Source organism: Equus quagga, chromosome 4 (genome assembly GCF_021613505.1).
Source record: "Equus quagga isolate Etosha38 chromosome 4, UCLA_HA_Equagga_1.0, whole genome shotgun sequence".
NCBI lineage: Eukaryota > Metazoa > Chordata > Mammalia > Perissodactyla > Equidae > Equus > Equus quagga.
This window is the reverse complement of record NC_060270.1, coordinates 87,426,782-87,451,178: the sequence shown is the minus strand read 5'-3', so window position 1 is coordinate 87,451,178 and position 24,397 is coordinate 87,426,782. Positions and strand designations below refer to the sequence as shown.

Here is a 24,397-nt window from a genome sequence, read left to right as displayed (position 1 = left end):
TGAGTCAACTATTTCCTTAATCTCATGTCTTTCTCTTCTTTAGTTTACTTTCTTATTTTAGTGGAGTGTATCCACCAGTGTCTCCTCAAGAAATGTATAAGGGAGCTAAAATTTCATAAGACCCTGTGTGTCTGAAAATGACTATCCTGCCTCACGTTTGATTGATATTTGACTGAGTTTTGAGCTCTCATTGAAGATCTTTCCCTCATAAGTTTGAAGTAATGTTCCATTGTTTTCTATTTTTTGAAATTCTTGTTGAGAAGTCTGATTCCCGTCTGTTTCTGATCCCTTTCATGTGACTCCCCCTGTTTGCTCTCTCAAAAGGTATTAGATTTTCTTTTTTACCTGTGGTGTTCTGAAATTTCATAACCATTCCACTTGGATTCAAGATTTATTCTCTTCTTATGCAGGGCAAGCATTTTCTTCAGTATAAAGAATTTTCTTATATTTCTTCTTTGATTTTCTCCCCCATGATTTCCTCAGTATTCACTTTCTTCAACTCCTGTTAGTCAATATTGAACCTTAGATTGGCCTAATTTAGTTATCTCTTCTATTTTCTTCTCTTTGTTTTTGTTCTGCTTTCTTTAAGATTTTCTCAACTTTATCTTCCAACTCTTCTATTGATTTTTTTCAGTTATGATATTTTTATTTGTAGGCACTCTTTCTTGTTCTTGAATGTCCTTTCTTATTATATCCCATTTTTCCCACCATGGAATACAAAATCTTATTTCATCATTATAGGCATTATTGGATGTTTTTAAAATGTTTTCTTCTACTTGTCATGTTGTCTCAGTTTCTTCTAAGTTCCTTTTTTCTAATTGTTGGCTTTGATATATTTATTTTATGTTAAAAGTTTTCCTCAATGTCTGATGGTCCCTGGCTCTCCATTCATATTTGAGAGTGAGACCCTGAAAGATGATTAGAATTTCAGAGACAGTGACTAGTGACTTTTTTCATAAGATGAGCAAAGAAGAATTCAGTTGTTTTGTTGTGGCATCCCTACATGTCAGTGTCACTAGGTCAGTCCACTTAGTTTCCAGAGAAAGTCTCGTTTGGTCTTCTGGAAGGAGAATCTCCAGCTATCTGGAAGCCAAATGGGAGAAGGGCACTAGAGAGGCGTCACCAGTAAATAGGCATACCTTCCTTAATTTCCCTCACCCTTGCCTTCAGCCTTGACTGGTCTCTGTGGTCCAGCCCCTCCAGTGAGGAAGACTCCTTTCCACTGTTGAGGTGAGAGGTAGGGGGAGAGGGGAGGGAGTTGCCGGCTGCATGGGCTTGGGGAGTATTATCAGAGGGTTTGAGTTCACTTTATATAGAATTGCTACCAGTTCTATTTTGACTTCTGCCCTGCGACGGCATCTCCAGAGGCATCTGATGTGTCCAATTCCTGAGCCTTCTGGAGTTTGTCTGGAGAAAATGAGCTGCTGCTTCTTGGCTAACAGCACATGCATAAGCAAAATCACCTGTACTTATAGACACATTCTGCCACCTCCTCTCTGTTCAAACACGCATTCATCTGCTTTCTATCTTCTGAAATTTGGTTGGCATTTCTTTTCTATTGTCATCTCTCTCAATTTTTCTCTTTGTCCTCGAGAATCTATGCCTTTTTAAAAATTCCCATAGCATTATTTTAGTAGAGATTCAAAAGGCAGGGGAGATTTAAAATTAGTGTTCTCTCTGTCACGTTTTCCTCAATCCATTCTTCACACTGTAGCCAGAGTGTTTATTTAAAAACAATCTGACTGTAAACTTCTCAAATGGCTAAAAGTGCTTCACTTATATTATTAAGGGCAGAAAGGCCTCTCCCTGGTTATTTCTTGGGCCTCGTTTTTGTCCCTCCCCTCCCCTCCCTTCAGTCATACCCATACCCACTCAATGCTCTGGCCATATCTTGCTTTTTACTCTAGACCACGTTTCTCCCTAGGCCCTTTGCACATGCTATTACTCTTAGCATAGCCCACCTCTCACTCCCATACCTGGCTAACTTCTAATCATCATTGAGGTCTCAACTGAAAGATCACCTTCTCTGGAGAACGTTTCTTGGTGCTGGCACCCCTCCAAGGTTGAGTTCTCAAAATCATTACACCTAATTCCCCTGATGGGAGCACCTACCACATTGGGTATTCCATGACGGCATCTTGTCTGTTTGCCTGGCACATAGTAGGCACTCCAATTTTTGTTGAGTCAAGAATAAATGTGTTTTTTTCTGTACCTTTTTCACTCCATAGTTTCCCTGGGAATTTAGGGCCTTTCTTTACCTTCCAGCCTTGGTTTCATTCTAGTAATTGCCCAGCGTTTTACCCATTTGCTCTAGTTTTACTCCCCCTTTTCCAAACTTAGAAGTACAGGAAAGTATAGAAAACCTGAAGTAAGTGCAAGTGTTTGTACACTGACTTTGTACACTTGAAGGTTTTATTTCAAATGTAAAATGAACAAAATTGTATCTTCTAATATTACTTTAGAATAAAGTCAGTTTCTGTGGCTTAAAAATTATACGGTAGTATAATCAGAACTTGAAGCGAATCAATACTTAGTGCCATAGCATTTAATGTGGGGGCAAAAAAAAAAAGAGGGTTGTGCTGGAAGTTGAATTTGCTGGTAATTTTGATTTATTCAGGTTGTGGGTAGACAAATGAAAAAGAAAAAAAAGGACTGGATTTTTGATGTCTGTGTGTTCATGCTTCAGAGACCTGGAGACTGATGTTTTAAATTTCCTGGTCTTACTTTCCTAGTTTATGTAGCTTTAAGAAGGAAAAAGATGGAATCTCTCAGTTAGAAAAATGAAGGATTAAAAGGAGAGCTAAGCAAAAGTGAAAGAGAGAAAAAAGTACCATAGGAAACAAATAATAGAAAGGGAGGAGTATATTTGTTTGATTTATAACATTGGGCCTTTTTGTAATTAATGTGCCTCTAAGTGTGAGTACAAATCTTTGGTTAGTATACAAATGAATAAGGTAACATATTAAAATGCCTACCCTAAATGGATGGCTAAAGTGTAACTTATAAGAGTTAACAAGAAAAATTCATCTTAAAAAAGGCATGAATCTCTGGTTTATGAAGTAGGCTTAACTGTGAAAGGGCTGGTGAGACAGAAACCAGAGTTTTTAGAATGTTGAGTATCTCTTTAGTAACAATGACAACATAATGATGATGATCTTCACCATTATTATCAATAATAAAAAATAATAGTATTTACTGAGCTTTTACTATGTGTCAAGCAACATGGATAACATAATTCTGCAAGGCAGCATTACAAGTATCCCCATTTTACAGATGAGGTAGCTGATCCTTGGAGAAAAGACTCTTTCCCCAAGTCTGCTAGTAAGTGGCAGAGCCCTGAACTTGAGACCAGACGATATGTTTAGAGCCCTGCTTGACCCAGTATGCTGTTTTGCCTCTTAATAATATCTGTAGGATAATCAGTAGATTTGATTCAATGTTTCATGCCTATATTTTTATGAGAAATCTAGGACTCATCTCATTCTTATTGAACAGACGAGAAAACCCCAGGGTTTACAGAAATTAAGTGACTTTATTTACAACCAAACAAGTTTTTAAGAAAACTTTCTTTCCTAAAACTCCATTCCATATTCTTTTTTATTTATTTTTAGTAAAAAAGTAACATTTTTGCTTCACAATAAAATTCACAAACATTTTCTCCTTTTTAGCCTTCCAAATTATCAGTTTTGATAGTCACCTCTTTTTTTTTTAGTATTATCTCGTTGTCACTGTCTGTCAGCATAGATATAGTACTTCCCGAAGACCCTATCTCCAGACATAGTCACATTAGGAGTCAGGACTTCAACATACGAATTTTGAGGGACCACAATTCAGTCCATAGCACCAGTTAAGTGATACCATGCTCTAAAGGAGACTGTCCGATTGGAAACACTGCCTAGGGGAATTCTTATTTTTCTTTGGAAAGAAGAACGTGATCCTTTCTTCAATACCAGCACATTTTCCCATCTTGCTTTCAACTTGCAAATAATGGCTTCCAAAGAAAAAAGAAAATCCTGAAACAGCACACGTGATTAGAGATTATTTTTAGAGTTTACTTCAATGCTTCATTGATGCTATCGAAGATAGAGGATTTCCAGAGTAGTGAGAACATTTACGTGCTAACAAGGTAAATCTTTACAAAGCAACTAGCAGCATCTCTGTACATGTGAAATCGCTCCTTCCTCTTGCTTGAAAAGGATTACAGTAGTGCTCCCTTATCCACGGTTTTGCTTTCTGAGGTTTCAGTTTCTAGTGTTCAACCGCAGTTTGATTATTATTAAATGGAAAATTCCAGAAATAAACAGTTCCTAAGTTTATATTGCACACCATTCTGAGTAGCGTGATGAAATCTCGAGCCATCCCATGCCATCCCCCTGAGGAAGTGAATCATCCCTTTTTCCCACATATCCGTGCTGTATACACTACCCACCCGTTACAAGTAACCCTGATGTTACTTCATCATGGCCCCAAAGCATGAGAGGAGTGATGTTGGCAATTTGGATATGCCAAAGAGAAGCTGTAAAGTACTTCCTTTAAGTGAAAAGGTGAAAGGTCTCAATTTAATAAGGAAAGGAAAAAAATCATATGCTGAGGTTGCTAAAATCTATGGTAAGAACCAATCTTCTATCCATGAAATTGTGAAGAAGGGAAAAGAAATTTGTGCTAGTTTTATTGTCGTACCTCAAATATCTTTGTATAGGAAAAAATATAGTTATACAGAGTTTGGTGCTCTCTTCAGTTTCAGGCATCCACTGGGGGTCTTGGAACATATTCCCAGCAGATAAGGGGGGACTACTGTCAGATCCACATTTTGTAACTTTTTCATTTTTGTATTCTATAATTAAGTGAGGTGAGTGGATAGAAGCTTTTAAAATTTCACTTCTGAGTTATTAGTGAAACAAATAATGAACGAATTATTAAGTTTGAATTAAAAAGATCATTTTAGTAATGGAATCAGTAAACACAATTTAGTTTAAAGATGATATGGATAGTTTTCAATTTCTGGGGCTAAGAGACCCAAATAAGTAGGTATGAAATGTCACTACATATGCACTAAAAGCTTTGTAAATACAGACATAACCTCTTGCTCATAGAAGAGGTTAAATATTTGTTGAATGAATATTTGTTGACTTATTCAACATGTGACTCATTCGCTAACTAGGAAATGTGGTGGTACCCAAAATGGTCTTAGGAATAACTCCGTAAGTATGGATGTTACATGAGGGACCAAGAAAATGGGAACTTTACTGAGATTTACTCAGCAGCTCTACACATCATTAGCAGCACATGTTCTCCAGTAAGCTTCTCAAGAAATTTTCAAAACCAGATATTATTCCATTTTATAGATTAGGAACCTGAAGTTCAAAGAAATTAAGTGATTTGAATAAATTCAAAAATACAGGAAATCCCAGTGCCACCCTGTGTACCCATACAGTCTGAATTCTCCCCTCTTCCACATGCCCATTGCTTGAGTGGAGTTACTGAAGGTGCTTCACAGAAATTTCTCTCCACCCACCCTCCCAAAAGACTCTTTCTCATAGGCTCACTGTGGTACCTGAAATTATCCCATTTGTGATTGTTTCCCTTGAATTAAGGTATTGCCCTTTTGAAAGGTATAATTCATTGAGCACAGAAGGTGATTCATACATTGTGGGAATGTAAGATTAGTTTCCAACAAGACCAACAGTGGAGAGCAGGGCATGATTCAAGGCTAGATCCAAAGTGGGACTTAGCTCCAGGATAGGCTGCAAGGGGACACCTGGTGGTCGGGGGGCGGGGGTGGGGACCTGGGCAGTTAGACAGTAGTATAAAGGTCTTAGGGAATTAACCACCAGTGGGTGCAGCATGCGCTAAGGGAAGGTAAGAAAATAAAGCTGCCTTGTTTGCAGTTTAGCCTACAACTTTGTGAACTATGTTGAATTACTATAGTTAACCTTGCGTAGAGGGTTTTGTTGTTGTTCTTAGAGAGCGCTTTTTCAGGAGGAGTGGGGATCAGGAGAAGTAAGCATACATATGTTCAAAGGATGAGTCTGGGTTTGATAAACCTTTATTCTGGCAAGATGCAAGATAGCTTTTCTTATTCTCCTGCATTTATAAGGACCTTAAATTTTCTCTATGGGAGGAGTATATCAAAAAGGGATTTAATAAAATTGCATGAGACAAACTGCTCATACTAGTAAGCAGTTAAATTAGCAGTGTATACAATCTAAAACACTTTGAAATTAAGAGAGGATGAGAAATTGAGGCATAATTGTTTAAGTTAAATAATACTAATTACAAAAATTGTGTTGCCAGAAGAGGCCATATAAGCAAATGGTATAAATAAGGTATATGGAAAGTGTTAGATTTTCAGAAATGGGTCTTAGAAATGCTAGTGGGAAATAAATATAAAAAGGAATAGGCTCTTGGGAACAGAACCATCCTTTCCTTATGACAGCCATATATCCCAGCTATTTAAAGAACAGACATCAGAAAATGATGGACCCTAAACAGGGGACGGGAAGCTGAAGCTTCTGTTTTGGCAGCTTTCAAGAGAAGATGCTCTCTTCACTAAATGTGTCATCTCTGAGACCAAACATGGCTAATGAGGCCAGTCTGATAACCACAAATTTGCTTTCAGTTTCGGCATGCATTTCTCAGACTAATAAGTAGGGTTTGCTTGTTAATTTTAACTGCAGCTAGTTTCTATGAATCCTGTTTTCCTATCTCATCACAAAGCAAATTCTTTGTAGTCCAAGCATCATCTCACAGACTACTGTCAGTATTTCCTGTTGGCTTTGAAAGTTTGCACCATGGGAGATGAAATTTGGTTCAGGCACCAAACGTTGAACATCTAAATGACATGGCCTGACCAGCCCCAGTGGTATTGGATGGCTCTTCTCTCAAAGCATTTGTGCTACGTACATGTGGATTGTGATTGACTCATCGGTGATTCAAGTTTGTTCAAATAACGTTCTGCCAGGAATGTCTTATTGAAACAGCCTTCATAGACATATTTTATGAATATCAGCCCTTAGCCATCTCCCTAAAGAAGAACAACCATCCTACAACCAACCACCAAGCATAAGTCTGTCTTTCTGTTTAATGTTGTGGTCTCCAAACATCTAGTTTTAATTATGATGGATTTCCTTGTTTGTGATTCCTTCATTTAGTGAAGATAGCGTGGCAAGAGGTGTAGGGGGTATCTGTGTATGCGTGAACATGCTAGATCAAGATTTTTACTTTTATACATTATAGGTTTATATAAATCTGCTTACCATATAAGCGATGTATTAGACACATGTGGGCTAGCATGATTTTTTAATTATCTTTGATATTTGCTTATGTGGCTAAATTCTAAAAATGTTAATTTTGTAATTAATTTCCAACACATTGTTTGGAAACAGTGAATAGTTTTTGTTGTAAATCACCCCAGAACTTAGATCATTCAGCTGCCTGGATGTGTGTTCCCAGCTGCTTTTGGAAAAGTTATTTATCTTTGATTTCTATTTCCCTTCTCTTCAACTCTCACTACGGTTTCTATACTGGAATCCACAGAAATTGCTATGATAAAATCAAATAATATTTTTTTCTGCTGTCATCCATATTAGCCTTGAACTATATCTTCTTCTGTCACTTTTTTCACTGGTTCTCCTGATTTCTTTCAAACTTCCTTTTCTCTACTGATGTGTCACCTTGGCGTATGGCCTTTGGTTTGGGTTTCATCATTTGGAGTGGGAAAGCATTTTCCCACTCCTTCTGCCATGCCTACTCTATAAAGTATGCCACCACCCATCTGGCTCCCATGCTTTTCAGACTCAGACTGTGCACCTCCTAGCATCTCAAGTAGTGTTTCCCAGATATCCTTTGTTGAATTTTAATTCATAAGGTGCCTCTTTTGGTGGGGTGGGGAGGGGGATCCTTGTTCCATGAAGTGCTAAGTTTGGAAAACCATAAATACAATATCCCCGTCACATACTGGGTACTAAATAAATATTTATTGAATGAACAAAAGAATGAATAATGGAACATATTTATTGTACACACTAGCATGTGCTTTGGGAAGTTCTGTAATGAAGAAATGTTTAACTTGGTTTAACCCAGCATTTCCCAAGCTTGTTTTCTCACAAAACTTTCTCTAGTGCAATACCTACATGTTCCCATGGAACTAGTGTTGCACAGAATACACCTTGTGGAACTTCTGCCTAAAGGTTACAATGTGGTGGCCATACTGCTTTCCCTCCCTCAAACCTGAGCTATATGGAGAGAGGTTGAGCTTCATCAGCTCTCTCTCTCCTTGCCTGCCCACAGCAGGCCAGTTTCCTTACTCCAGTTGCTAATGCTCTCCTCTCTCTTTGCTGGCTCTTATTTGGAGTAATCTGTGGTCAGTTATTCTCTCTTTCTCTTTAACCATCCACTCATTTGCATCATTCTTTTTTCACATGCAGTCTTCCAGATCTGTTTTGAGAAGCATGACTATGGATAATCTCTGTCTTGTGGACTCTTACTGTGGGTATTTATGAGATTCTATAGGTTGAACTTTATTAAGTACTTTATTAAGTACTTTTTATTGAATTCTCTCAAAAAGACATTTGTAAGCACCCATGGCATTCTCTTCAACAACACCTGAATCAATATTAATGTCCTAAGTTGACTTGACTTGCTTTATCTTATCACCTTCCTCCTGACTACCTCTGACAGTCAACTAAACATACTCTAGCTTCTCAACTTTAGCAGAAATAAGCTAAGATGCCTAGAGCATTTCTTGTGCTTGCCCTGAGTCTTAACATCATTTAAGGTTCCTCTCAAATCTAGTCTTTTCCTGACTGATCTGAATACGGCATTTGTCCATTCCCACAGGTCCAGCTCTCAGTTTTTGTGTTTGGATGTGGGTGGTGGAAGGAAGCAATCAAATTTATGTCCAAAAAGTGCTTCCTCCAGCAGTGTCTTTAAACATTGCCTGCCATAGTCCTGGGCTTTGTGGCAGTGCTTCTGGAACCACGTTAGGGGACAGAAGTGGAGAGGAAGGAAGGGTGTTAGAAAGGAGAGGCGGCAACAGAGAGGCTCTACTTCTGTTTCACAGATTGCCTGTTGGTTGGGAAAAGTTGGGGATGGGGTCCTATGGCTAACAACAGATTGGAAATGAGTGTGGTAATCAGAATATTTCTAAAAGTAAAAACAGGTTCTGATAGAGCTTCAGAGAGATTCGGAAACAGGGAAAATCGTTCTGTGAGTAAGGTGAGCAGTATCATTCCTTTAAGAAAAATTGGGGTGATTATTAAATGGCAAACCTGGCATATGCTCTAAAAGGCAGCTCACTGGTATTTTTTCTGACTTTTTTCTCTCCTTACCTTAGGACCTTTTGTCTTCTCATTAGCACCTCCACCAGGGTTGGAGCTAGGGAAGAGAAAGGAAGTGTTCAGACATGTGCCTATTTGCATAGTCACTGCATTAAGTTAGCGCCAGGACAGTGCAAACATTCTGTCCAGTTCTATAGAAAAGCCAGTTTCACTCCATCAGTAAGATATTATTTTTGTTTTTATCATAGAACAGTTTATTGGCCAAGCTTCTCTTAACTGTACATTACAAATAGTGTCTGATTAAGAATGTTCTGGATGGGTTAATTAGTGTGGTGACTATTATTAAGCAAACTGCTTGTTAGTATTATGCCTATTTGATCTTGGTATTGATGCGAAGTAATTGACCATAGAGCTACATTTAGAAAAGCTGGAATAAAGTTTTTTGATTTCTTTTATGGCAATAAATTGTTTACATTAAACATGTCCATGAAAATATGAGTTTCATGGCACAGAGAATCAGAATAGACTCTATGTGGGATGCTGGATGAAGACTTGTTTTGTTTTGTTTTTTTAGAAATATTTATACGTTTGTCCAGCTTGCTTCAAGACCAGCTTTGATGAAACAAAGTAAAAAATTACTTCAGCTTACTGCTGCAGAGTATATGAAATCTAAAGTGATTTTAATTTCCCTCACCTATAGGACCTATTTTATTTCAGAGTTAGCTAATTGCCTAAATACTACTTTGGGTAACAATCACTATATATAAATAGACTATTAAAGAAAAATATGAGAATATATTATAAACAAGGAAAGCATAGCATGTAACCACCTTCTTTCAAGTAGTGGATTATTATCTATATTATTTATTGGTATTTTGTCCAGTTCTCTTATTAAGTTTCCCTAGCTATAGCATTTCCATAGGGAATTTATTCCATGAGCTAATAAATTATACTATCAGGGAGTTTTTCTTGAAATTCAGCTTAAATTTTCCCATTCTTAATTTCATCTCATTATTCCTAGTTATACCCCCTTGTACCAGGCTAAATAATTATTCTCTTTCCTTGGAGACTCCTATTATGTACCCCTCTAGTTGTCACTTAACCAGGCTATTCATATTTAGCTCCTTTAATCTGTCCTCATAAATCAATTCTTCCATTGCCTTAATCATTATTATTGCTCTTCTAGGAACTCTCTAATTTTCAAACATATACAGTTATCAGGTGCCCCAGATGAAATCAGTATTTGCACAGTCTTCCATCCCCACAGGCTTGGTATCTTCCTTCCCTGTACAACATGATCTGTGACAAAGTGGCATCACTTTGCTGGGTCAAATCAACACAAGCTCATCTTGTCAAACTCCAGACAACATAGTGTTTTCCGTGGGTCCTACTTGCATTCAGCTTTATTTTTACTTTTTCAATTTCGTAATATTAATCAGCTGAGTGTTTGGACACTGTCCGTATTTCTATTCTGCATCTTTCCTTGTCCTTATTCACCACCACCTATCAAGTCAGTCATCCACAACCTGTGTTAACGTGGGATTCCGTTCATCCTGGAGAACATTTAGGAAACGTGTTGAATAAAAGCAGGCCTAGCACCTTGCCCACAGCTAAATTCCTTGTCAGTTACCAATTCCCATTGTTTACAACCCTTTAGCCAATCTCCCGTCTCTTTTAATTTGCAATTTTGCTCACATGCTGGCCAATATAAATGGATTTTATGAGTAAGATGGGTCAAGATACTGTTTTCTAAAATGAAGATATGTTGTTTCAATGCCCATTGATTTTTTTTCATTGTGAATCCTTTGCGCACTAAGTTTGTAATTCTGTTAAAATCCTTTTTAAGCTTGCCTGGCTTTCTTTATCTGACATAAACAAATAGGTTATGTTGCTCGCTTTATTGTTGTTTTCCAGCTACGTACAGATGTTCCTTCTCTTACCATTTGTTCCTTTTGTTAAGGAGAAGTTGAAGATCTTGTTGTAGTCTTTTTTTTTTTCTTTTTGCCTTTTGTGGTGATCGATGGGAACTTTTTTATTCATTTTTAGTTCCTTAGAATCTCCTCAGTATTTTGAATTTGTTTCAGGAAGAAAGTTGGTTAGTTCCCTTAAATATTTTGGACCTGTGAGATCTGACACTGTAATCTGTTTATGCCCATGTTTCTTTCCATTTTAAATCAAGCATTAGTGTATTATTATATTAGGGCATACCAGGGGTGTTAGGACCACTCTTCCAATCTACCTAGAGTCATCTACTTATTACTTGGGGCGGCGACAGGCACTGTCCTTATATATTCAGGTGATTTTTCTCAAAGGGCTTTATGAAACAAGCACAGAAGTCCCAAAACAAGCTTTTCGATTCTGGAAGGTACACAGGATACTACAGCCAGACTTTGTTTCCAGCTCACAGTATAATCCCCACTATTCCGTAGCGTGGCTCATCAGCCCTCACTTTCAGAACTTGTGAACAGAGCCCTCTCCCCAACTGCACACTCACTGTTCTGATCCCTCCGCTCACTTCTTAAACTCCCATCTCTGCCTCTACTCACCTCTCTTGGAATAGATGGCCTTGCCTGATGCTTTGGTGGCATGCCTTAGATTCCACCCCTGCCTCCTGAAACTGTTTTTCAGCTTCATTTTTTTCTCCTTCTTCCCTCAGCTTTGTAAAAGAAGCTCAGTTTATTCTCTTTTATACTTTCCCCCCACACCAGGAATCCTACTCTTATCACACATTATCTTGTTTTTCTACTTCCATCTTGTAAGACTTTTCTCTTTCTTCAGGATTCTGCTCCCTTCCCCAGCAAGTATCCCCAAGTGAACACCCCTATGTTCACGGGCCCCGTTAAAGAATATCTGACCCTGCCTTCCCTGCTCTTCTCCTCTCCACGACTCTTTCTCCATCTCTCTCTCTCCCTCCCTCTCTCTGTCTGTCTGTCTCTCCATCTCTCTGTCTCTCTGTCTCTTTCGCACATACCCTGACCTGTACTCTGGTTTCTGCCTACCCGACTCCACAGGAACTGCCCTTGGGGTGCCCAGTGATCTACCGTGTCATGTCAAAAGCCGCTGATTGTCTTTAGTGTTGGAGCTCCTCTGTAGTGTTTTCCACCCCTTTTTAATGCATTTTTAAGAACTCTGGATTCTTTTTTTTTCACACATTCTTTTGGGGCTCTTAATTCACTTAATCCTCACCTACCTCTTAAATGCATATACCATCTATTTCTTCACCTCTCAACAATCCAGGGAAGAGGCTGAGTCTCTGCGTGGGCCTCAGGGACTCTGAGAAAGCACTTGTCTGACTCAGATCCCGGGACCTGGCCCCACCTCTTTGGGTTGAATATTATTCCCTGAAGAGTTCCTGTTCTCTCACACTGTTCCTTCAGTCCAGAACTTCTGCCTTTCAAAATCCTTCATCTAAAACTCTCTTTAAGCGTTTACTGATCCCCAAATCAGAATCTGTAGTTCTCAGTTTTAAAAGTTAGAATGTCCATTCTTTATATACTGTGTTCCACCACACAGGTTATTGGCTGTTCTCATGTCAGTCTGTCACTCTGTCTTTTCTAAGCACTACTGATTGGCTCCCCAGTAAGTGGTGAACTCCTTGATTTCATTTTAAATAGATGCTTCTATCAATAAGATATTGAACTCTGTATGACAAAGCATTATGGGAAGATAGGGGAGAGATGATAATGAAAACGATATAAAAATTTATTTCAAGAAATATTAGCAAGTTCAATTTAATGAAAAGTGTATGCAAGTGCCCAGGAATACAAAACAGTCATATGAGCAGAAATATCCAGTGTTAATCAAGGACATTTGAAGCATTTTTGTAGGTTAATGAACAAGTGTGTCTTGAAAATAAGCGCTGGACCATGTGGTAACTGGAAAATGCAAAATGGAACTCCAGAAAGATGAGTTCAGGAGGTGTGATAAACCATCACTCTACTCTTATTTTTTATGGTATTGCACAGGTTTTATAGCCATAGAATCTCTTCAGAAACCATTCAAAAACCATCTGGTCTAATTTTAAACTTTTGAACTTTCTCTTGATGGCTACTACTTTTTGCACTTTTTCTGGAATTTTTGTGATATCTTTAGTTTCTTTTTTCTCAGTGTTATACGTCATCATCATGTCCTTACAGAAAGGTAAAGGAGAAATAAATAGTATTTTCACTAAAAGTATATTGCATTTCCTTTTTGCAACAGATTCATGCCCAAGCACAAGAACGTCCATTTACAGAAGATGCTCAGCCTCAAAGGAAATGACAGTGCTGCTCCATCCATAGCCCTTCCTGCCCAACAGGAGCAGAGAAGTTCTGAGGATTTACGCAAGGATTTTGATTTGGATTCTGGACCTTGTGATGCTACACGACAAGAAAACCTGGGTAGCTCATTAATGCAGGAGTCATACTTGAAAATGTGCAACTCATCAGATCATTTGAGTTCTCATCATGGGGAAAATAAACAAAATCCATGTGACATTTTGAGTGGAGTTGATCAACAAAGACCATTGCACATTGTCTGGCCTCACAGGTGGTAAGTTTAAGACACACTAATTCAGTAAAAGTGGTAGCACTGGTAAAAGAAAGTATGTTCTGATGACTGACTTAGTAATTTGTTGTCCCTATAGCTTTAGAAAAAGATCATTTTAATATGTCAGTACTACTAATGTAGTGCTAAGGTGGTACTACTCAATAACTTTATGTAAATAGCTGTGTACTTAAATTTGAATTACAGATAATTATTTGCAGTGATTTGCTCAACTAACAAGAGTAGCTAAGCACTTCTGGGAAATGAGATCTTGTTCAAGAAGTTTCAAAGTATAAGAATAGGATTCCATATTTTTATATATATGTGTGTGTGTATATATACGTGTGTGTATGTATACTGTTAGAGAACTATTTTATACGTATACATTGCTAAAGCAGTATTGCCATTAAAACAAACAATTTCCGTTATTTACTAATTTGACCAATTTCAACTGGGTACCTTTATTTCAATTGTCATAATATATATCAGTGCTTTTGGAACTGTTTTCCTTCTCCCAATTGCCTCTGTATTGTGTAAGCAAAATACTTTCCAGCAGAATCTTTTCTCAAGAGAGGAAAATCAACTGCAGCATGTAATCGCACCAAATATAAACTCATAAACTTAACCCGGGCTCCTATAAATTAGGATTTAAAGAGGTAAAATGTCCTGATAATCTTCTGGTATTAGGCACGAACATTTTAATCTAGTTTTTATTCCTCCCAGTTAGTTTAATCTGCATGTGGCCTGATTAGAGTTCACTTCCCCCCCAGATTATGGTCTCTTTATTGCAGAGATGCTGGGCCAATCATTAGGTCCGATTTTCTGAGATCAACTGTTTACAGGTGAAGCAATAAGCACGCCACACCGGCTGGGCAAAGCGCCTTTGCCGAGGATTTGACTTCCAGCACATTAAAACTCCAGAAACTCTCCCCGTTGATCTGCAGCATCTGGTACCTAAAGAGATTTTTGTCTTTGACTCTAAATGTATGAATGTAAAATCTAGGGATTGAAAGTTGATGTGGAATATGTCTTTGGGTTTGTCTATTCAACTTCATACTTCCAGCATAGCCTTTCTAAGGGAGTACCGTTTATTTTAAAATCATGTTTTACTTAGATTGTGACAGTGTTCAGTATTCTTTTATGTTGTTTTAAAATGCAGTGGATCTGGATGAGATTAAGCTGTTTCAAGGTAAAATAGATGTCATCATTTACTCACTTCTGAAAAGCTTTTCCTTTTATTCTACTGACCTTTGTTTGTCTCTGAAGTAATATTTATTGTAAGCCAGTCAGTTCTAAAAAGTTTGGTTCTAGGTTATCATAAAAATGCTAAATTGATTAATTTGTAGACTCCTATTGCAAAACAGCATACTGATATGTAGGAAAGAGTGAGAACCACATTATCCAACATTTTGCACCAAATAAGACAGAGCTATGTTAATAAAATTAACAATATTAAATTGAATAATTCCCTCTCTTCCTTTGTATATTTTTGCTTTAATTTAATTTAATTGCCTAAAGTTAGTTGCTTAAAGAGATGCAACATTATGTTTGCACACATTCTTATTGTCAAAGCTAAATTATTTTTAATTTGGAGAAGAGGGGGAAAAGCCGCATCAGCAAGAGTAAATGCCAAAATATAGAAGTAACACATTCATCCTTACGGGTAATATAGTAGAACATTGGAAACTTGGAGGTTGCCAGACACATAGCTAACATTAGGGCTAATTTTGAAAATCTAGCGTGCAGTCAATTTTACTGATGCCTGGGGACATACAAGGTAGAAGCTGACAAGAGAACTAATTTTGTTTGGGTTATTTACTGCTATGCATCATCCGCGGGTTCCCGCCTGACACACAGCTATATGAAGGGGGATATTATCACACACTAAAAATTTATGTTGACATTCGATATTTGTTCAATATGTCAGCAGTATTACTTTCATAATCAAAAGAGTAAGAAAAAGAGAAAAGAAAAGCACTTTATGCTCATATAGATATATCTTTTTAATAACAGTCTATAAGGTTAATATAGTTTACCTTTGAGAGTATACAATGAAAACAAGCAGGGTTAGGAGGGGAAATGACAGAAAGCATCAACCCAAGCGGTTTGTTTGCCATTACCTAAGCGAGCCATGTCAGCTCTCTGGCCCGCGTCTGATAGCTATTTGTTGTACAGAGAGCACAGCATAAAAAAAATATCAAACTCTTAATACTATTGTGTGCCCATAACCATCTGTCACTGCTAGCCTGGAGATGAGAGGAAGATTACGAGGAATAAACACTGAGCCGCCGAGCATTGGTAAAGCCTTCGGGCAAAAAACTCTTGTGGGGACATCAAAGACATTCTAATTCCGAGGCAGTCAAGGATTACAGTGTGTAACCTGTGCTGACAACAGATAAATGACTGGCAATATTGTGCCAGAGCTGTTGGGTCCTGCATGGAGTACTGATGATGATGATGATGATGTTATCTTGCAGAATGGACTCTGCTGGGATAATTTTATGATAAAACACTTTTTTCAAATGCCACTGGGTCTAGGCAGACATTTACTAGCTACAGGGGTAGCAATCAGTTTCTTCGAAATTTACTGTTCTAAGCCCATTAGAGTTCCAACGCAGCAAGACTCTTCAATGAAAATCTAAAACGCCTATATTTTCTTTAGGAGAATATATGCAAATGTAGTGAGCTGAACTCCTACCCTTTAGTGGTAGATGCTTTATCATCTGATTTATGTAAATTTGCTCATAAAAATACAGTTTATTTTTAATTGGTGAATATGAATTAGAAAATTAAGATTCTGGTTCAGCATTCATCAAACATCCCCAGTTACAAGCACACATTTATTTAGACCTCTGATCGCATGGGTGGAAATCATATAATTGTCCAGTCAACACGAATCGTATTCTAAAGGAAACCATGGTTTCTACTAGAAATGACCAGGGCTGTGTTTCTTATTCACCCCTCTTAGTTTGAGCCTCACCCATCCTTCGCTTCACATGTTCTTGTCAGTATTATGAGCTACTTGCTACCTGCTCGAAGAGGGGTTTTCTTTAGAATAGCCTGCAGGAAGATCTACAGTCTGTTGCATTTTTACCTTGGCATGTATGTTTTCCAGAGAGAAGGTATTTATTTCAGAACAGAGAATGTGTTGTTCATTGTTTCCCCTGTAAACAGAAGGGAGAAATGGACACTAGAGAGGACAACAGGATTCTGAGAGCCTGTCACTAACCTTGCCTAACAAAACAAAAATAATACCCTCCTCCTTATCATAAAAAATATGCCCATGAAATCATGCAGTTGTGGTAGCCAACTCTAAAAATGAAGTGATGCTGAGCTCATTGTGTTCTTTCCACTCTGGGATCATGAATGGTCTAAAATATAGCGTTAGCCTCTAACATATCTCGTACTAAGTCAACCAAATGTAGACCCTACTAGCTAGGATATGTATCAAAATCAAAAGTGACGTTTTCTAGAAGATACATTCTGGCTTTAAATCTGTGTTAAAATGTCTGTGCATGAGAACAGGCCCTTAAATGCAATGCTTGCCCCCTCTCTTCATTCTTTCTGAATCTGAGCTTGTCAAGGATTATAGTGTGCAACCTCTGCTGACAGTAGATAAATAACTGACAGTATTTTAGCAGAGTTGCTGGGTTCTCTGCAGAGTAATTTGTTTTCTCCTTTCTACCCAGTCTTTAATGTTTTGTTATAAACATCTATAGCAAGGCATGGTTAATAGAAATGACTTATAGAGAAAGACCTGTAAAAAATAGACTGCAACTGGCAATGCCTTTTTTTTAACTATTTTCTTTCCAAATATTACACAAATATAATATTGCACCAGATTCCAACCTTTATGTAAATGTTCTCCTTCTTAAAATGGGCACAAAAGACACATTGCTGGAGGGACAGAAAAAGCAAGTTTACAAGACACTGAAAGATAGCACTCTCAAGGCTGCGGTTCTCAAACTCTTTGATCTCGAGACCCCTTCACATTCTTAGAAATTATTGGGACACCAGAGAACTTTTGTTTATTGGGGTTATACCTATCAATATTTACTATATTAGAAATCAAAACTGAGGAAAAATTTTAAAATCTATATGAAATGATTTAAAAGTAACAATAAAGAACCAAATACCTGTTAACGTTACTATATTTTTATGAAAAATAACTATATTTTACAAAACAAAAAAGTAGTGAGAAGAGTGACATTATTTTACCAAATCTTGTAAATCTATAATGTCTGTCTAAGTAGAAGAGAGTTAGATTCTTACATCCGCTTAAGTATTCCATCGGTTGCATTATGTTGTTTTGGTGGAAGTTTAGAAGAAAATTCTGCCTCATGAAGAGATAGACATGGAAAAGGAAGGAGTGTTTTAATGACCTATTCAGATTATTGTAGATATTCTTCGTTGATACTACACCACAACTTGACAATTAGGAGTTTCTTAAAGGTTAGTCTGAAACCACTCAATGACTCATCATGCTCTGTTACTTGTTGTTTAAATGGATTTTCTAACATCATGCATTGGTCACTTGGAAAATACAGGTTCACTGAATTAGGCAGATCTTCCAAATGCTGACCTAATTCATTATTTTAAAGAATCGCGTTGTTAATATCACCACTAATATCAGAGAAATTTTTGATTATTGAGAAGTTGTCAAGCTCATAATATAGATACAATTTTTCCAAAATTCTAATTTTCAATTAAAACCTTGAGTTTATCATTGCAACAAATATTATCAGTTATTTCTTTGAAGTGACAGATTCACATAGTTCATATTTGAGAAAATGTCTGTCAGATACCTAAATCTGGTTAACCATGGGTTATCTATCAGTGGTTCTTTTAAGTAAAATCGGTATTTCATGAAAAAAAAACAGCTAGTTTAGCTCACAACTCAAACAATCGTATAAATACTTTTCCTCAAGGCAGCTTGTACCTTGATATGCAAAGGTGCTTTCTATGTATTTCCAATTTTATCACAAGAATATTAAAAGAAGTTTCTTGAAGGGATGAAATTTAATAAAATTAGCAATTTTAATGCTTCTTAAAGGACATGCTTAAGTTAAACTGACTTATTTTTCCTTTCGCTGCAAGTGCGGGTGATTCAGAATACAGTGACTGCTGGTTCAGTGTGGTCCCGTTGTCTTGAAGCATGCTAGGGCACCAGCACTTTCACCCATCAGTGCTTCTCCACTGTCAGGGCATATGTCAACGCAGTGAAAAAGGCAAATTATGTCTTAGTATTGTTATGAAAATAGTTTGACTTTACAGACTCCATGAAAGGGCCTTGAATACCCACAGGAATTCACAGACCACCCTTTGAGAACCACCATCAAATGGGACTGACAATGACATATGTAACAATATATCTGCCATCAGTCATTGGAATTTCCTAATTTTTAGTTCTCATAGACTAATTTTTCTTGCCCTAAATGTTAACATTTAGGTTTATATGACATATTAACATTTAGGTTTGGTAGTTGATAGCAAACAAGAGTTCATCATATATAAGAAAATTTCTCACACCAAACAGGATTTGTCTCACTGTGGGCTTGGGAGTTATGGAGCCATACGGGAGAGATCTATGATATAAGAAATTCTGTTCTGGTCTTAAAGCCCCTAGGAGTGTCCCATAAGTGGGTGTATTCTGGTTAAGAAAGATGAGTGGGAGTGGACTGTGAGGCATATTGAGGAGTTTGAAATTGTTAGAGTAGCTATAGTTGTAAGTTCCACCATGACCTCATCACTTGGAATTTGGGGAAATTGTCAGAGCTTTTCACTTAAAGTGGAATGACTTTTTATGAGCTATATGATATTTGCAGTATTTTCCATAAGGTAATAACAGAAGAATTTATGCAATGTTGATTATGGTTAAGGGTGTAAATTTGGAAAGGAAAAGAGTCATTTCTCCAGTCATTGAGAAATAAAAGCAGATTTGAAGCATACTTAGGTAAATCATGTACTATAATATTGAAAGAATTTGACATACTATATTTTTAGAAACTTTGGCGATTTCTAACTGAAAACAAATGATTGATATAAAATGGAAAATTATGCTTTACTACTTGAGAGTAAAATAAATTACTTTTTTTTTATTCTTTGACTCTGAGGCTTAAAAGTACAGCTTTGAAAACAAAATTGATGACTGCGTGCTAAAAGGATGTGTGTTGGATGATTGGCTGATATGCTTTTCAGGCCAAGGTAGCCTATCTTGGTTTTATTATTGCCCAGACAATTTGGGAAAAGTTTGGCGAGTAGATTGTCTTAAATCTTTCAGGTTTTACTGGTCATTACCTTAGAATAGAATACTTTTGGAGGGCAGTCTTCAGGTGCCACAGCAGGATGCGAACAGAGAGGCAAAGTACTAGCTTTTGGACACTAAAGTTCTTTGTTCTATTTCAGTGTTACATATAATTCTGTTTTTCTAAGGGAGAAATGATCCTCACAGAATTATAGTTCTGGAAAAGATGGTCATGTGGTCTGGCCATCTGCCTTTTCAGCACACTCCACCAAAGCTTCCGCAGACCTGTGAGAATCCATCTTACTTGTCCTGATCTCTAAAAAAGATGATTCCATACATGCTTTCCAGTAGCCCTGTCCATTTTCACAGTTAAATGTCTTTAATGTAAGGAATATCTGCCCTATAACTAGTTATTATAAATAAGCTAATTTAAGATTGACTGGAAATAATGGTAACTGCTCTTTGAAAGGGATTGTCTCACCAGTTCTGTATTTATCCATCGATTGGACAGTCAAAGCTGACATGAATAGTAAGGTTCCAATTGATTACAGTCATTCTCAATTCAATGATAAGTTTTCTTCAGTTATATTCCTTTGCCTAGAGATGTTTTTGTGTGTGTGTTTGTTTTTGTCCTTAAAGAATTTAAAGTGAACTCTGTCATTTAAAAAGCAAAAAACTCTCTGGAGAATTTTACTAGAATCTTTGAAAAGTCATCCTCAAATACCTGGCTTAAATTACTAGGTGTCGTGTCACCTAATAGTTTTATTCTGTCTTCTAACATAGTACTATTAGATGAATCTCTGATAATCTATTCCAAGACTTTTAATTAGTGGGGAAATAAATACTGGGAAATGCATGGCCAAAAAAATAGCCTTACCAAAGTCCCATCTATAATTTCCAAAATTCCATTCATAGATGCCTTGCTGACTACTTTCCAAGCTATAGAACATATGAAAAAGATAACAGATTCAACATTTAGTTTCTCATTGCCTTTGAGGCTGTTTTTAACTTTCTAACACACCATGTCAGCAGAAAGAACTTCCATCTATAGTCATTACTATCTTGGTCTTATTATCTCTAGAATATCATAAACTAAAGCTCTTGTTACCCTTTCCTGCCTAACTGGGTTAAAAACTTCTCTAAAGTTGACTCATTTTTTAAAACATACTAATTGCTGCAAAAGATGCTGTTTGATTGTGGTATGCTTATGACGGTCACCTTCAACTGCTCCAGACCCATGTCTGCCTGTGTTTCTTTCTGTCACAACTCTTTTGATCAAATCCTTATACCAAACTGTTTACTTAACACCACAGGTAAGGGATGAGTGAGTTGGAAAGTAGATAGCTAAGTGATGTAGATGATGGATGGATGGATGGATAGATGGACAGGTAGTAGGTAGATTATCTATTTCTTTGTTATACATATTTATGTCATGTATATGATGTCTGTTTGTGCATATTTAAATATATTTCTCTTTCCTAGTCATTAAACCTTTCTCCACACCAACCCTGTTGACCTGACCTCTATCTAAACCACTCTTTCCTCCCTTTCTCAGGACTAATATCCCTCCTGTTGCTCTCAGTGTATGGTGTTTTCTGTATTTCCATGATGTTAGTTACCGTTATACTTCTTTAGAGTTTCCTCTAAATCCTCTGCCTTCCACAGACATCTGCCCTGATTTAAATTCCCCTTACTGTGAGTTTCCATGCACCAGGAACACTGTGCAATCCAGTGCACCACATAAATGTGTAACAAAACTTCGCACTTTCTACACTGTCTCCTAGCCTTACTCATTCCATGTTTGCAATAGTGTCATTTATTTTAGATCCTAAGATCCTCCAGGATAGAGACAAAAACCATTTTTTTTGTTTGTGGAGATTTTTTCAGTAGCATCTAGCCAGATGCCTGGCATGTGGGATACTTAGTTGGTGTTACCTTACATTGAAGATGATCAATTATAGGGTGACTCTTTAGTGATTGACTATTACTTGCTCGCTAAGTCCAGTTGAGGACAAATTTCTCATCCTGGGAAGAAAAATAGTGAAAATATAGAGCGATTCAATTAACCAAATGACCAGGTGGAGATGGTCATGAGATTAGCATTGCTTTTACAAAGACTATGCTTTGTTTGTTTTGGATTTTGGTTGTTTTTTTCTTTTTTAATGAAATGCCTTTACAGGAGTTGTAAGTACAAATCCTTCAGAACTTTGTTAAAATGGAAGAATTCATTTTAACACAAGGATAGTAGAAAAAATAAAATTATGGTGTTTGGGAAGAAAGGCTCACACTGGTTAAAACCAAAGTCATTTCTTAGTTATCATTGAATGATAAATCCAGAAGGGGAGATCCTCGTAGGTTATTTTTTCACCTATTCCTCTGCCATAAGCCAGATGTTTAAACCATTTTAAAACAATCCATTGAAATTACTTTCTAAACTTCTGTTTACAAGCCCATGTGAATGAGATTCTATGACTTTTCTAGGTTACCCAGACTAAGGTTGAGTGTCCACATTTTTATTTCTTTTTCTGTTTTTTACCTCAATCACACCAAAGAATTCCAAGGTAGAATAGCAATAACTATTATAAATTATGTAAGTTTTTTTCCCCTTGTATCATCTTTATTGGCTATGCAACTAATTAGTATTGCAGCACTATTCAGGCTAGCATCATTTGTTGGTTAAACAAAAGAAGGGGAAATTTCAGAAACAAAGAGCTGAAATGTTTGAGGTTTGTTCTTACTCAGATGTATACCTCGTACTGCCTATCTCCTCTGGAAGGAAATAATTTATCGTGATCTTAGTCAAAAGCATTTCTCTCTTTGCTGTCCTTTTTTATTAATTTAGATATGTTTCTAAGATGAGAAATGATGTTACTTCTAATTATGGTTACATGTAGTTAATTTCCTTCTTTTTTCCTAAGCTTGGTGTGAAAGGCAATCTCCTCCAAAAGAGGGGTGGTTGGGGGGGCTGGTTACTGGGAGGGGAGAATACTGATAGAGCTGATCTTCCTGTTGCCTTGGCAACAGATTTATTTATTAGGGGTTGAAATGACATGAGTTAATATACCGCATACCTGCTGATCGGCAAACTCCCCTATTTCAGCCGCAGTTGACAATTAAGTCCTGGACAGCTACAGCCAGGGGTTAATGTTCCTCATTAGGAGAACTAGGTCATTACCGGGAAATCAAGGCACTTAAGGCAGCATGGGTAAAATACAAAATTCAGCATCTAGACGAGTGAGGCTTTTTTATGTTAATTAACCTTACTTTCCTAGGTTTAAAAAAATCTTATATGCACATGACAGTGGATCAATTAATTGAAAAAAGAGCTAGTTTACTTTACTCTCTGAGTTGTCTTCATTTCCTTTGCAAGGATTTCATTATTTTATGGAAAATTCTTATGTCTATATGATGAGTAAAAAGGGTATTAAAATTAAGAAGGGAATCATCATGGAAATCAGCTTTACCACAAGGGAATGAGCAAATAAAAGCCTTGGAAATGAAAATAAATAAGCTTTGCTAATACCTCACCTAAGGAGCAGAATATAAGCCCATCAGAGCTGAGAGATATTTCGAGGTACTTCTTTGCTTGTTTATTAAGCAGTTACATAGTTATTTGACCTTCAGAAACTGAAACTTTGGAAAAGTGATTCCAAGTGGTTTGTAAACATTCTATTTGCAGAAAGCTGTGTAGCAGTTTAACAAACAATAACTTTCCAATTCATAATTGGCTTTTTTTAATACCAATAAAATTAGATACATTAGTTGAAAGTCTTTATTAAAATGTCTGAGTGGGTGTATTTTTCACTTGATAAGTTCATAAATAATGTATCAAGCCCCTTCTGAAAGCTTTGTTTTCTTATTTCTTTAAAGAGCCTTTATGTTGAAAGGGGGATATTTACAGAGTAGAAAAAGATTTATTGCCCAGAATCCTACTTTATCTTCATTACTGTGCTGCCTCCATTGAAACCACTTCTTGCCAGTTCTTCGAGTTCTGGTGACTTTCTCTGAGGGACATAGATAAAAGCAAAAATGTGCTCTTACTATCATAATCCCCTAAAAACTTTGTCCCTTCAACATAAAAATCACAATCACTATGCTTCCTCTCTCTCTACCCGTATACTATAAACTGTCCTTATTAATATGAAAATAACTGACTTCCGTATACTTAGTTTAGAACTCTTTTTTTTTTATTTTTTTTTTAATTTTTCCTTTTTCTCCCCAAAGCCCTCCAGTACATAGCTGTGTATTTTTAGTTGTCGTCCTCTACTTGTGGCATGGGGGATGCCGCCTCAGCATGGCTTGATGAGTGGTGCCATGTCCGTGCCCAGTCTTCGAACTGGTGAAACCCTGG

General features: G+C 37.0%; 1 protein-coding gene across 12 annotated transcripts in view; it reads left to right on the top strand.

Moving 5' to 3' along the window:
* The window catches only part of GTDC1 (glycosyltransferase like domain containing 1), a 397,164-nt gene that overhangs the window by 292,597 nt on the left and 80,170 nt on the right, over positions 1-24,397 (top strand). For all 12 annotated transcript variants that reach the window (XR_006888267.1, XR_006888266.1, XM_046658957.1 and 9 more), the window contains one exon: positions 13,479-13,808. Coding sequence is in view for 10 of the 12 variants with exons in the window: in XM_046658957.1 (XP_046514913.1) it covers positions 13,479-13,808 (330 nt within the window). In the remaining 2 variants the exon portion in view is untranslated. The remainder of the gene's footprint in view (positions 1-13,478; positions 13,809-24,397) is intronic.